The sequence below is a fragment of the Equus quagga genome, chromosome 20, assembly GCF_021613505.1.
Source record: "Equus quagga isolate Etosha38 chromosome 20, UCLA_HA_Equagga_1.0, whole genome shotgun sequence".
Taxonomy (NCBI): Eukaryota; Metazoa; Chordata; class Mammalia; order Perissodactyla; family Equidae; genus Equus; species Equus quagga.
The window spans coordinates 6,128,702-6,142,417 of NC_060286.1; the positions used below are offsets into that span (position 1 = coordinate 6,128,702).

The 13,716-nt window shown below is 41.2% G+C and overlaps 1 protein-coding gene across 1 annotated transcript in view; it reads right to left on the minus strand.

Moving 5' to 3' along the window:
* Nucleotides 1-254: 254 nt before the first annotated feature.
* CCDC175 (coiled-coil domain containing 175) overlaps nucleotides 255-13,716 on the minus strand; it is a 66,983-nt gene continuing 53,521 nt past the window's right edge. Inside the window, exons 16-20 of the mRNA XM_046647508.1 lie at nucleotides 13,269-13,421; nucleotides 9,713-9,815; nucleotides 8,757-8,800; nucleotides 6,901-7,060; nucleotides 255-256 (exon numbers count right to left, since the gene is read on the minus strand). Of these exons, the coding sequence (XP_046503464.1) occupies nucleotides 255-256; nucleotides 6,901-7,060; nucleotides 8,757-8,800; nucleotides 9,713-9,815; nucleotides 13,269-13,421 (462 nt within the window). The remainder of the gene's footprint in view (nucleotides 257-6,900; nucleotides 7,061-8,756; nucleotides 8,801-9,712; nucleotides 9,816-13,268; nucleotides 13,422-13,716) is intronic.

Sequence of the window (13,716 nt, forward strand, 5' to 3'; positions counted from 1 at the left end):
GAAGATTATTTGCTGATTCTGCTCTTTGGTGGGGCTTGCACAAGTTTGTAAAATCTCACTTTTAAGACTTCCATTCATAGTTGCAAAATATGAAAAAGTGTACTCACTTTTTCTGTAGTTTGGTTTATGCCTTTTGAATTTGTAGCAGTCGTATCCTTGAAGTTACTTTGTTAGTTTTTCTTTGTTAATGTTTTTTTCATAGTACATTCAATCGCTGGGAAATGGACTTTTTTGATATCGCTGCATTTCTGCTTTTCTTCTGTAGGAATAAAAACAAAGTGTCCAAGTGCTGTATGTATCTCACACAGGGTTGGGTAGTTCTTAGTGTCCATTAAAATTCTAAATTGCCCAAAGAATTCTCAACTGGACAACTGTAAAATCTGGGCAGGGGCCTGGGGGTCACCTGTGTGATTACCAGGACTGTATCTTCCTGTCCCACTACACTGGGAGCCGTTTTAACAAGTATCTTCCCCTACCATGTCCTAGCAGAAAAATGTGTATGCAAAAGGAGAAATCATACAAATACTATAAATTCTTGAATGCAAATGATTTCAGGAATGCTTAATACATATCTGCATTTTTAATTTGCTTTCTTAAGAACAAGACGAACAATTCATAGCAACTATGGTTGCTAATGTTACTAAATAATTCATTAAAACATAGTCATTAAAAATACACAAAAACAACCGTTGTCCTAGCTCAGCTTTGCTAAGTTTTGAGTTAGGTCCTTGTGGTGCATTACAACTCTCACTGCTACAGTGTATGGCAATTATTTCTGCTAACCAGTGCTGGATACGTAAATTAAAAGTCAAAATATTTTCTTGATTAATTTGGGTCAATTGATAAATTTAAGAATTATATTTTATATATTTGTCTAAAACTATTGGTTTGTAAGACTTTACTCCACATTGGAGCCAGGTGGAGAGATTTCTAGAAACATGCCTGGGTCCCACCCCAGAGATTCATGGTGAATTAGCCTGGGAGGAAGGCTGAGCAGAGGGATTTTAAAAATCTCCTCCACATGATTCTAATGTTAGAAAACGTTCTAATGTTTGACAACGTCCCTTCCTAGTTCAGATCTTAATTTTTCCAAGAAATCTTTTAACAATTTCTGAGCAAATGATTTTTTAAATTATTTATTACCAGAATTATGATTCTGGTTTAATAATAACTAGATTCTTTTCCAGAATTAAATGATCAAAATGTAGAAAATTGTATCAAGTCCTTTTCCATTACAATAACAAAAAGATAATTTCAACATTTATACAGATTATTTGATCTTTCTTTTAAAATGTCTTGTGGTCTGAAGTCTTCTGCAGAGCACATATTAAGACATTTCGTTAGTACACAAATTATCTGCAACCTAAGTTATAGTATATGGTATAATAGAGGACTTGTGGAATTTTAAAACATTGTAATACTTCTTAAAAAATCTGTACTCATTTACTATTTGGTTTAGGTATACTAGAATTTATTTACCGTTTGTTTACAAAAAAGGATGTTAAGGCAAAAGGTAACGATCTTAGTTTTCAGGATGAAGTCTGGCATTTCACATTCTGACAAGCCTGCCCCGCTCTTGCCATCCGGAACGCCCGCAGATGTCCCCTCGGCCATGCTATTGCGGTTCTCCTTCAGGAAGACATCCTGATGTGTTCCCAATATCCAAAAAGGCTTAGAGGTACCTCTTTACCCTCCCGTAGCCACTCCTTAGAAGGAAGGCACTGTATTCTGATCAGCTCTTCACTTGTCTGTCTCTCAGTTTGTGCGCTTTGAGGTTCAGGGACTGGTGTTATTCCACTTAGCCACTGCAGCATTTGCTCACGCGTCTGGCTCAAAGGTACTCAGAGCTAATGCAGTTGGCGCAGTGATCCTGAAGGGGCGGGCTGGGACCTGCAAGGCTGCAGTGACATACTGTGTCCAGAGGAGGACAGGAGAGAGCTGTTGAGCTGGAAGAGATCACGGGCTTCTCCAGAAGTTCATCGGTGAGAGAAGCCATTCAACAGGGAAAATCCAGAACCCAGGAGAGTACAGGTGGTTCAGAAATGGTCAAGTAACTCAAGGAGCCAAGGTTGACTATCATCTCCTGAGGCGGGCAGTATATTTCAGGGATCCGATGAGTGCCTAATTTGGGTCTGATGCTTTACAACTCCTGTTAATAATCATCCATAGTTTACAACTGGGGAAACTGAGGAGGGGAGGCTAAATAACACCTAAGAAGCAGAGCTGAGATTTGAGCCCAGGGCACCTTCTTCCAAAGCTCAGAGGTGCCGGTGCTCCAGGAGCAGACTAAGTGGAGTTAGGGAAGCAGAAATCGTCCTTCAGCTCTCAGCTCCATAGCCAGTTCTTCAGAGACCTCTCCTGATTCCTTAACTCGGTGAAGTCTCTCTCCATCTTAGGTTTTCTCAGTTCTTCTGCCCCACCTGTAAAATCCTTATGACGAGGGGTTTGTATGCTCTTGATTCTCTCACTGTGCCAGGGGTGGGCAAACAACCGCCTGAGGGCCAATTCTGAGTCGCTACAGAGACTTTATGGTTGGTGAAGCCAAAAATACTACGGCCCTTTAAAGTTTCCCAGCTTCTGTTCTAGACTGTGAGTTCCATTTGGGCAGGGACTATGTCTGTTTCCAGTCACCACTGTAACCCCAGAGCCTAACCTGGTACTTGGCACAGAATAGGCATTCAGTAAATACTTACTGAATTCAGTTTGCAGTAAGAGTGAAACATGGCTGGAACCTAAAAACAGGAGGAATTTCAAGCATCAGCATGCCCAACTAGGAGCATTTCAATGGCTGCAGAGAGCATTGATTTTTTAATTGAAATTCTTCCAATCAATAAGCTATTGACTGAAAATATTTTCAGTAGGAATATATGTTTTTTCTTATAAAATTAAGTGACATTCTTTTCATTTTCAACGACAAAAGGAGAATGCTTTCATTTTTCCTGAATTGGTCATTGGTGACAGAGTTCGGTCATCGTTGTGTGGCCCAGACAAAGTCACCCCTTATTCTCTTATTCATCTCAGCCCCTGTGATCCTTGGGCTCTGCCACGTTGCCCAGAAAGCTCACCTACTCTCTGAGTGAACAAAGGAGAATACGATTTCAGTATCAACACTAGTTCAGGAGTTGGCAAACCTTTTCTGTAAAAGCCAGATAGTAGATATTTTCGGCTTGGCGAGTCACAGCTGCTCTGCCATTGCAGCACGAAAGCAGCCATATGTAATGTGTGAGCGTGGCTGTCTTTCAATAAAACTTTATCTACGGATATCAAAACTTGAATCTCACATAATTTTCTGCTGTCATGAAATATGATCCATTTGATTTTTCCAACCATTTAAAAATATAAAAACCATTCTTAGCCCAGGCTTAAAAATACAGGATGAGGCTGGTTTGGCCCCCAGACTGTAGTTTACTGACCCCTGCTGTAGACAATAGACTTGCCCAGGAATCTTCACAGTCTCTTAACATCTGGGAAAATGGGCAGCGACTAAGGACATGGGGAGGAGTTCAAAACTAAAAGGCTCCGAGTTTCAAGTTCTCTACAGTTCTCATGTCTCTCCTCATGGTCCACCGTTCAGCTTGACCAGAAATTGTGATCGTGAGTGATCTAGGACCCTTCACGTATATCATGTGTCTCAATTTATGTATGCATTATAAATTTATATATATATATATTATGAAATAATATGTACAATATTAACAGGCAAAAATACGAATTTTAAAAGATAACAAAATATTGAATATAAACAGAACTTTTAATATTTGCTTCCTGTGTTTGGATTGATTATCACACCCCACTTTGGAGATCCTCAATTGCTCTAGAACTGAAATCTATGATCCAGAGTGTACATTACAGCCTTCAACTGCAGTTGGAGAAGTAGGAACATGCTCCAGTGTGGTCAGGAGACAGCTTTCCTCCCACTGAGGGCATCTGCCACAACTGGGCCCTGGGGCTGGATTCTAGATCCAGCCACTCTATTACTTGTCCAGATGGGAAAGTCTGAAAGTAAATATTCATTTGTTCTCTCATTTTACTAGTATTTATTGAGCACCTATTTTGTGGGGCACTGTGCTACACACTGGAGCTAAACCGTACACGAACAAAACGGCCCAGGCTTCCATGGAGCTCACGATCTATTAGGAGACAGACAAAACACAAGCCAACAGAAATAAGATAACTGCTGGTTGTAAGAAGTACTCATAAGGAAACAAACGGTGTGGTACGACAGAGAATAATTCAGATCGGAGATTCTTGTAAGGTGTCTCTGAGGAGGGGACACTGTCAGTCTAGACCTGAGCCCTGTGACCAGCAGAGGGAAGAGTATTCTGGGCAGAGGCTAACAGGGGTGAGAATGCAGGAGGCTCTGCTTAAAGCACAATTGTTACTGATGCTAAATATTCTCAACTGATTTACTAACTTTGGTTTTTGGAAAAAATGAGTAGACCAGATAATCTGAAAATCCTCCTTGTATTATAAAACACCTAAAAACACAGGAGGGGAGAAAACAAATTTCCTTTTCAATGCAGTTGATCTTGCAAGCAACCAAGGGAAATCCCCAAGGTCCAAGGAAAGGGAGCGAGATCCTGAGCCGGAGCTCGAGCCCCTGCTCCATCTGCAGCCTGGGGGCAGAGCAGGCAGGAAGACAGAGGAAAGGCCTTGCTTTTCTTCTGGGCAGGCAGCTGGGACAAAGAACCCTCCACAAAGATGCTATTTACCCCTCTGGGGAATGAAGGAGAGAGGGAAATGGAATTGGAAAGCAGTATATAAGGGATTTTGATTGCATCTGTCATGTTCTAGTTCTTGGGGAAAAAATATCGTAAGTAAACATGGTGGAATGTTAAAATTTGCCAGTGCTTGGCTGTGGACATACAAACAGGTGTGTGTGTAATTTTTTATACTTTTCATATTTGCAATATTTCATAATAAATATAAACTGGAACTTGTTCCAGTTATCTAGAAGAATTGCAGTTTAAGTAAGAGTCATATATATTTACTTATAGTACTGATTGCCTATCAAATGAACTTAAATTTTAATTAAATAATTGTAGCATTTAGATGGAATAAAAATGAGTGGCACATACCAGATTGTCCTATTATTTGTTTTCATTTGGGTTTGTTTTCATTCAAAGCAATTATTACTCTATTATGAATACGATTCTTTAAATCAAAAATGGAAGTAAAAATTGAAACCCTGCTGAGAGAGTGACTAGAGAAACCGACAACAGCCAGACCATATGTGACAACAGAACTCCGACCCACAACCTCTGCACTTGGCCCAGAATAGTCATAACTTGGTCAAGGATTGCAACTTCCCTGCTTTTTGACCTTTGTTCTAACTCAGGATGAACCCGAGAAAGCCAATATGTTCACTAATCAATCACATAGGACATCCTGCTTCTAGCGAGCCCGCCCCCAGCTTCCCCACGCCAAAAGCCTCCAGTCAGAGCACAGCTGAGGCCTCCCTTTTCCTTCGCAGTCAACCTTTCCCACTCCCCTGCCTGACTTTGAATCTCTGCCAAAAGCAAATGATGCTGACACTGACCCCCTGGCTATCCCCAGCTCCACACCCTTTACTTCCACACTGCGCTTCTCTACTTCCCACGAACCAGTCCTCAAAATACATGAAAAAGGGAATACGATGTTAGTTACTCAGTGGGCTCAACTTTCCAATATAGTCTCCAACGCAAAGATTCCCTCAGGTTTCAGACAAAAATGGAAGATTCGTTCATGTGAAAATAGTGCAATTGACATTTAAGATGATTTAGCTTTTAATATTCTGCTTGATCTACAGTTGCTGGGAATGGCCTGGCCCAGCAAAGAAAATGCAAAGCGAAGCAAGGCCCACCAGGGACCCACTGTGCACTCACACACAGTATCAGCCAGCTCCAGCAGGACTGCCGAAACAGCTTTTTGGCTGTTGCTTACCCACAAAATTCTTCACTGGCAGCTAAAACATTTCTTCTGTCAAGCAATATCCTCAGAACACTGGTTTCGCCAAATATTGGGATGTTTTTAATCTTATCACTTTCTCTCATTTTACTTTTATTTTATCTCATTTTACTTCCTACAACTCACCCTTAAAATTGCTTATCTAATGATGACGCTCTTTAAATTAAACTCCAATAACCTCTACTAGATCTGGACACTTGCCAGGTGATATTATTTTCATTTCGCCACTCTCTCTCTCCCCTATACACTATTCTTCTCCCTTCTCTGCAGCCCCCTCTACCTCCACCATCCCACTTTCCCAAGGGATTCCAGCCCTGGGATGTCTGGGCTGCACCTGTGGAAGGATTCACCTGCATTTCCCCCTGCAGCCCTAATCTGGACGGGGTTCTGTGGCCCTCTGTCCCTCACAACATTACAGCGGGACTGAGGGTGAAGCTGCTGCTTGCTCACGAGGCAACCATGTTACATAGGATGTGTTAACATCTCAGAAGCCCCAGAAGTCATCACTGGATTTTCAGAGAAGGCAATAGTTGCTGTTTTTAATGCTAAAATCAGCTCAAGAAGAAAAAGTAAAATAATGTTTGCTATCTTCTGTTAAGAAAACAAGGAAGTGTGTAAGAGGTTTTAAAAGAGTTTTTTTTTTTAAATGTTCAAAATTAAGAGTGTTAAAAAGTCAGAAAGAAGTTAAGATTCGGTTATTTAGAAAACTCACTTAGGTTTCCACCTTCCAGTAGACTGTCCAATGCTGCTGTGCCACCACATTCAACCTCGCAAACGAGAATCAGCATTCAGTTGAATGTTTGTGACATTATTGGGCATGGAGTATTGGGGAGAACTGAGTTATCTGGTTGGCATTCCTTTTTTTTTTTTGGCTTTTTTTTTTTATGTCACCAGCTTCAGTAAAATAGCAAGAAGTCGTTTGTCACCCAAAGCTCTTGAGATGTTACTTACGACAAAGGTCTGCTTGCGATTCCTGTTCCGTAAGAGAACGCAGCTCTCCAAGGTTCCCTTGCAGCCAAGTCCCGATGGACTGGATTTTTTCATCTCTTTCATACAGCTTGTGTATGAGATTTTTTATTTCTTGCAAGGTCTCGTCACCACTGCCTACCAATTCCTTAAAAAAATAGCATTTTGAGTTATGTGAATATAAATTTCAACAAAATAAAAAACATTCTGTATGAGTGAATCACGTCCAAGATAAAAATACGTATGCAAAATTGGTATTAGTCATGCAAAATAAGTGTATGTAAATTCATGAAGTTCTGTAAAAGATCTCAGAAAAACGAATTAGCAAGTGAGAAGATTTAATGGAATGCTCATTGAACTCAAATTTTTTTTCCAACGGCTAATATATTTTTTAATTGAGGAATAATTGACATATAACATTAATTTCAGGTGTACAACATAATGATTTTACATCTGTATAGGTTGTAAAATGATCACCGTAAGTCCAGTTAATATCCATGACCTCACAGTTATTACATTTTTTTTCTTGTGATAAGGCCTTTTAAGATGTACTCTGGTAGCAACTTTCAAATATGCAATACAGTATTATTAACTGTAGTCGCCATGCTGTCCATTACACCCTAGAACTTGTTTATTTTATAGCTGGAAGTTTGCACCTTTTGATCTTCTTCACCCCTTTCACCCATCCCTCCACCCCCCACCTCTGGCAACTGCCAATCTGTTCTCTGTGTCTACGAATCAATTCAAAATTTTAACTGGGTAAGGTGGTGGTGGCGGTGACGTATAAAGGCCAGCTCACCTTCAGAGCAGCACAGAACTGCAGAGGAGATTCAGCATGGCTTCAAGCTTAAGAGAGAGAACTTTGAAATCAGACTGAATCTGAGTTTTAAATCCCCAAAAAATCGTTAACTGTCTGGTCTTGGGCAAGTCACTTAAAGTCTCTGAGCCTTAGTAACTTCATCTGAGAAAGGCATTAGTAACACTTTTTTTATCTAGTGTTTTGAAGGTTAAACAAGGATCATATGTAAAGTTGAAATACTTAGAAAGTGTCAGAGCCAGGATTTAAACTCCTGCCTGTCTGCCTCTAAAGGGCGGAGGGGTGGAGACGTTGCACAGCTGGCACGACATGGAGGGTAGACGGCGTTCAGAACTGATGACTTTGTCCTAAAACAATATGCGCTCAATTTGTGATCGCAAAACAGAGTGCCACTCCCGCTTTAACTGAAGTGGTACGGTGGGAAGACAGTTTCCCAAAGGATTAAGATTTCATAGTGACATTTGGCACTTGTTAAAAATAAGATAACAGGCCCCAAATGGAGTCACTTACGCTAAGCCTCACATCGTCAAACCAAGACTTAATTACAGTTTTGGTTCTCCTGGAAACAGAATCTTAAACCAGTCAATCAGGAATCGTTTGCTCAGCACTGGGGAGGTCAGCTGCCTGACAGACCCCTGCTGTCCCCTAATGGAAAGTGACTTTGCCACGACCAAGCTACTTTTTGGCCTATAGCTTCCTTATTCCTGCTTCCTTCTGGCTATAAAAGTCTTTCATCCTGTACGGCTCCTCGGAGCAGCTTTCTATCTGCTGGCTTGGATGCTGCCCGATTCATGAATCGTTGAATAAAGCCAATAAGATCCCTGAACTTTACTCAGTTGAATTTTATTTTTTAGCAGCACGAAGGACACATTTTAGGATATGATGGTCACACTAGCTCTGTCAGTCCCTCACAATCCTGACCTCCCACTGTATGCACGAACACTCACACACACACACACACACACACACTTATTAGGTGAGTATTTTTAGAAATATGATACCGATGGAGGTAACAAAAAAAACTCACCTTCATGGTGGCCTTAAATTCAGCCCACAAATCCAAATATTGTTCTAAAATAAAGATTTTTAAAATGCAAAGGTTATTGAAAAAAATTGAAGATATTTATAAAAGAAATGCTATTTGCTTTACAGAAATTCTTTTTATCTAAAAATCCTACTTCCAAAATGACAGAATAACTGGATTGCACTTGCTCTCACACTATAAACAAGCAGAAAATAGGACGAGCTATATTACACAATATGTTTGTTTTAATATCCAGTTTTCAGAGACTGGAGAATGGCAATGCAGGACTGTGACCCCTGAAAGAAGGGAGACCTATGGTCATCGGCTCTCTGCCGGAGCACTTTCCAGACTAGCCTGCATGCAGATCAAGGCAGATACACAGACACAGAAATCCGTATGAAGGTTAGCAAATTGAATCCAGCAACATATAAAAATAACTATGGCTTTTGAACGAGGGGGTTTTATCCCAGGAATGGGAGATTGGTTTAGCACTCAAAATTCAATCAGTGCAATTTACCATATGAACAGCGTAAAGGAGAAACACCACCGTGCAGAGCACCTCAGTAGATGCTTGAGTAGCTGAGCTCAGCCACACGGGGCGCTGCACACCTATGTGACTCCCCCTCCAGTAACACCCAGACCCACACCGGAGGGAGCGCCTGGTTGGCGGTGCTGCACATTTATGCCTCGTCCTTAGTCACAGGAAGCACATCAGTGGTTTCCAGGCACTGGAGGCAGGCTGGGAAATCAACTACAAAGCGACACAGGGAAATTTTTGAGTGATGACAGTGTTCTATATCTTGCTTGTGGTAGTAATGGTTACAGCGGTATGTACATTTGTCAAAACTCATCAAACGTGAGATGGGTACATTTTATCATACGCAAATCAGTAAAACTGATTTAAACAAACCAAAATCTTCATTTTTATATGTAAAGATCAGTCATGACACCTTACTTACTCTGACAAGATATCAGCTCCCAAGACAGGTCACTTGAGGTGGACACGAGGGCCTCTTCTTCCTGTCTGTATTGCTCGATGTTCTTCTTCAGGTATGAGATATACTGGAAATTAAAGGCATGTGATTGCTTGAAGCAGTTTAGTTACTGTAGACTAACTATCCATGCTGTCATTCAGCAAACCTTTACTGACTCGTCTTCTGTGCCACTGCCTGTTCCAGGTGCAAGGCTAATGGTGACCAGAGCCCTTGTCAAGCTTACATTCTGGGGGCGGAGATGAGGATCCTGCTTCCTGCATTCCAGCACCCAAATAAACATGGCCCGCCTGGAGGAGCTCAGCAGAAGACCTCAGAGGAGGGTTTATCGAGTCAGGAGACCCATGGAATTGCTCACTCAAGTTGGATTTTCATTGGGTTGGGTGATGGTGGTAGTAGTGGTTTGGGGACTAAAGTCACGGTTTTCTGTTCTGACCATCCAATGCTCAGGAACTCTAAACTCCTGGGAAGTCTGAAAGTATGGGCTTTGGGATGTAAACTTGACCCTGGTCCAGTTCCTAGAGAGAGAGAGTCACATCCTAGCAACTACCAATAAGAATCTTAGAAATGGCATCCTGTATCATAGAAGGAGAGGACAGGGGACTGTTCCTAAGCACGTGTTACAGGGTCCACTCATACAGCCTTGATCTGGTGACAAGCTCAGCATGGCTTGTTGGCAGGTTGTGCAGTAAACCAAAGTGAAAGCCGCCTCCAGTCCAGTCCCAGTTACCATTCTCGCCCCTCTTTGAACGTGGGTTCCTGTTTGTAGACTCGCCTGGCTCAGCTGGCCTCCCGTAACTCTCTGACCATCCTCTCTCAGCCTACCTTTTGGTCTCCTCTTCTACTGTTCACTCTTTCAAAGTTGTCTTTCACCAGAGCTTGGTTCACAGCTCCCTGTTCTCATTCAACACACTATCCCTGAGGCACCGCATCCCTCCCCAGGTGGAAATCCTACCTCCACGCTAGTGACACCCCGCCAGACATCTCCCTTGAGCGCCTCACCTGCTGCGGTTAGGTGCTCTTGCTCTGGGTTACTCTATGTGCCCTGGGCAGATTGTTGCACTTCACACAGTGAATTGTAATCATCCACTTATACGCCCATCTCCTCAGTTGGACTGTGAGCTTCCCAAGGGCTTGGGGCAGTGTCTTATCCATCTCTGTATTCCCTGTGCCTTCCCCAGGGTTTGGGACTCAGCGGGTGCTTAAAATGTTTGTCAAATGAGAAGAAGTGATCAGCAAAACTGAGAAGGGTGAGTAAATAAGATAACAGCAGAGGGTCCTCCAGGGGCTAGTAGACGGGCATTGATTCCACCATCAGAACCTTTAGAATCAGGCTTTCACATAATCAGTCATCCATTTGCTCACCCATTGCCAAAATAGCAAGACAAATCCAATTAGTTTAATAAATAGTTGACATCATCTTGATAGGAAGACAATCTAGTGGAGCATTTCTGTATGTGGATAAAATTCCTCACAAGGTTGTTTCAAGGGTTAGAAGAGTGAAGATGTGGTACACGGGTGTGGGCTGTTGATGGTACCTGGGCTCTGTGGGGCAAAGGTAACTGTGCCCCACATACCTCTTATGCCATTGTAATTCTACCAAAAAACCCTGATATTAGTGGGATAATTGTGGCCATTTAACCAATAAAAAAACTACCCAGACAGGTAAAGGGAATTCCCCCTTACTTAAATTCTTATTGCTGTAGGACTGTTTTTATTTTCCTAGCTATTCAAAATTCTAAAAAAAAAGGGCAGAGACTCAATTTTCTCATCTATAAAAGTGACATAATACGTTATCCATGTTAACAGGTTCTTGTGAGCATCACATGGGACTGAATTCCTCTTATGTGTGAGGCATTGTGCAAAACACTTGGGATACCCTGACACAGAGCTTAACTTTGAGTCATTATGGTTTATGAAAAAAATGATATTTTTAAAATTGCATTTTTTTTCACTTTCAGTTTACAAAGAAGTCACATCCACCCTATAAGTTAGGAGTTATTCCCATCTTAAGAGGACAAAAATGAAGCTCACAAGTTCAGTGATCTCCCCAAAGTCACACAGGGTCACTGGTGAGTGACAGACTCTAATACAAGTCTTTAAACTAGTGAATATTGCGGCTGGCCTGGTGGCACGGCAGTTAAGTTCGCATGTTCCGTTTCTCCGTGGCCTGGGTTTTGCCTGTTCGGATCCCAGGTGTGGATATGGCACTGCTTGGCAAAAGCCATGCTGTGGTAGGTGTCCCACATATAAAGTAGAGGAAGATGGGCATGGATGTTAGCTCAGGGCCAGTCTTCCTCAGCAAAAAGAGGAGGATTGGCAGTAGTTAGCTTAGGACTAATCTTCCTCAAGAAAAAACACTAGTGAATGTTATATAAACTCTTATTATTATTGTTTTGTTATAGAATATGAAGTATGGAAATCTATACACTTTTTTAAAAAACCTACCTTTGGTTTCAATAGTTCTGGGCATTAAAGATCATTGGAGTATGAATATCTAATTATTAAACATACATTAAAACATGAAAATAAGTAAATCTTAAGTATAAATAACTAAAACAACCTTTTGAGATTAAGTTGAGACTTTAATTTTATGGGTTGGATGAACAAATTCCTTTACTATAAAAAGAGCTATAATCAATATGAAACAGATAATTTTAAAGATGGGCAAAGACTTGAACAGGCACTTCACAAAGAGGGTCTCCAAGCAGGCAACAACATATGAATGGGTGCTTCATTAATCACAGGAAAAGCAAATTAAAACCACAGTGGGACACCACTACACACCCTCCGGGATGGTCAAGTTGAAAAAGACCAAGTTTCAGTGAGAAAGTGGAACAACTAACAGTGTCCTACACTACAGCTGTGGCTGGCAATTGCTGCAGCCTCACGGGAGACTGGCACCGGCTCCTCACGGGGATGGCGCACATCCCTAGGCCCTGCAGTGCCACTTGAGAGGCACACCCGAGAAGGATACGTGCATATGCTCACCAAGAAACACGCACTAGGAAGTTCACAGCAGCACTATTTGTAACAGCCCAAGTTAGAAACTCTCTAAACCCCCATCAACGGCGGGGTGTAGCGTGGTTGTACAGTGGAACACTACACAGAACTAAGAAAGCATGAACCATAACCGCACTCAACAATAAGGGTGAGGCTCGCAAACACAGGGTTGAGCAAAAGAGTGCACATTGTATCATTCCATACATGCAGCGTTCAAAAACAGGCAAAGTTAGTCTATGGTGTTAGAAGTCACTATAGTGTTACTCTTGCAGGAGGTCAGTGAGGGGAAGGGACACCGCAGATGTCTGGATACTGTTAGTACTCTCTTTCCTGATCTGGGTGCTGGTTACCTGGGCGTGTTCATTAAGCTCTGCACTTACGACGTGGGCACTTTTCTGCATGTACTTTAAGCTACATTTAAAAAGTTTTGAGAGCCGTTCTCTCCTTTCCTCTCATCACTTCTACAGGTCTGGGCGGTCAACCAAAACCATTGGGCAAAGTGAAGTGTTCTTGAACTTACTTCTTTTAATCTTTTATTTTCCAGGAGCAAAACTTCTACTTTCAGGTCATGTACATAGATTTCATTTTCTAAGTTCTTTAGAATTTCAAAATGGGTTTTGATTTTTTGGCTTTCTTGATCTCGTAATTCTTTTAATTCTTGCTTCACTTTATCCTGCTCAAACATAAAACCCACAATTACCTCACAGGGTCTAATGAGCTGGGCACCAGTGTATGTATATGTATATATGTATACATGTATATGTATATATGTATGTATATATATACGTGTATATATGTATGTATATGTATATATGTATGTATATGTATATATGTATGTATATGTATGTGTATATATGTATGTATATGTATATATGTATGTATGTGTATATATGTATGTATATTATATATGTATGTATATTATATATGTATATATGTATACGTGTATATGTATATATGTATGTATATAT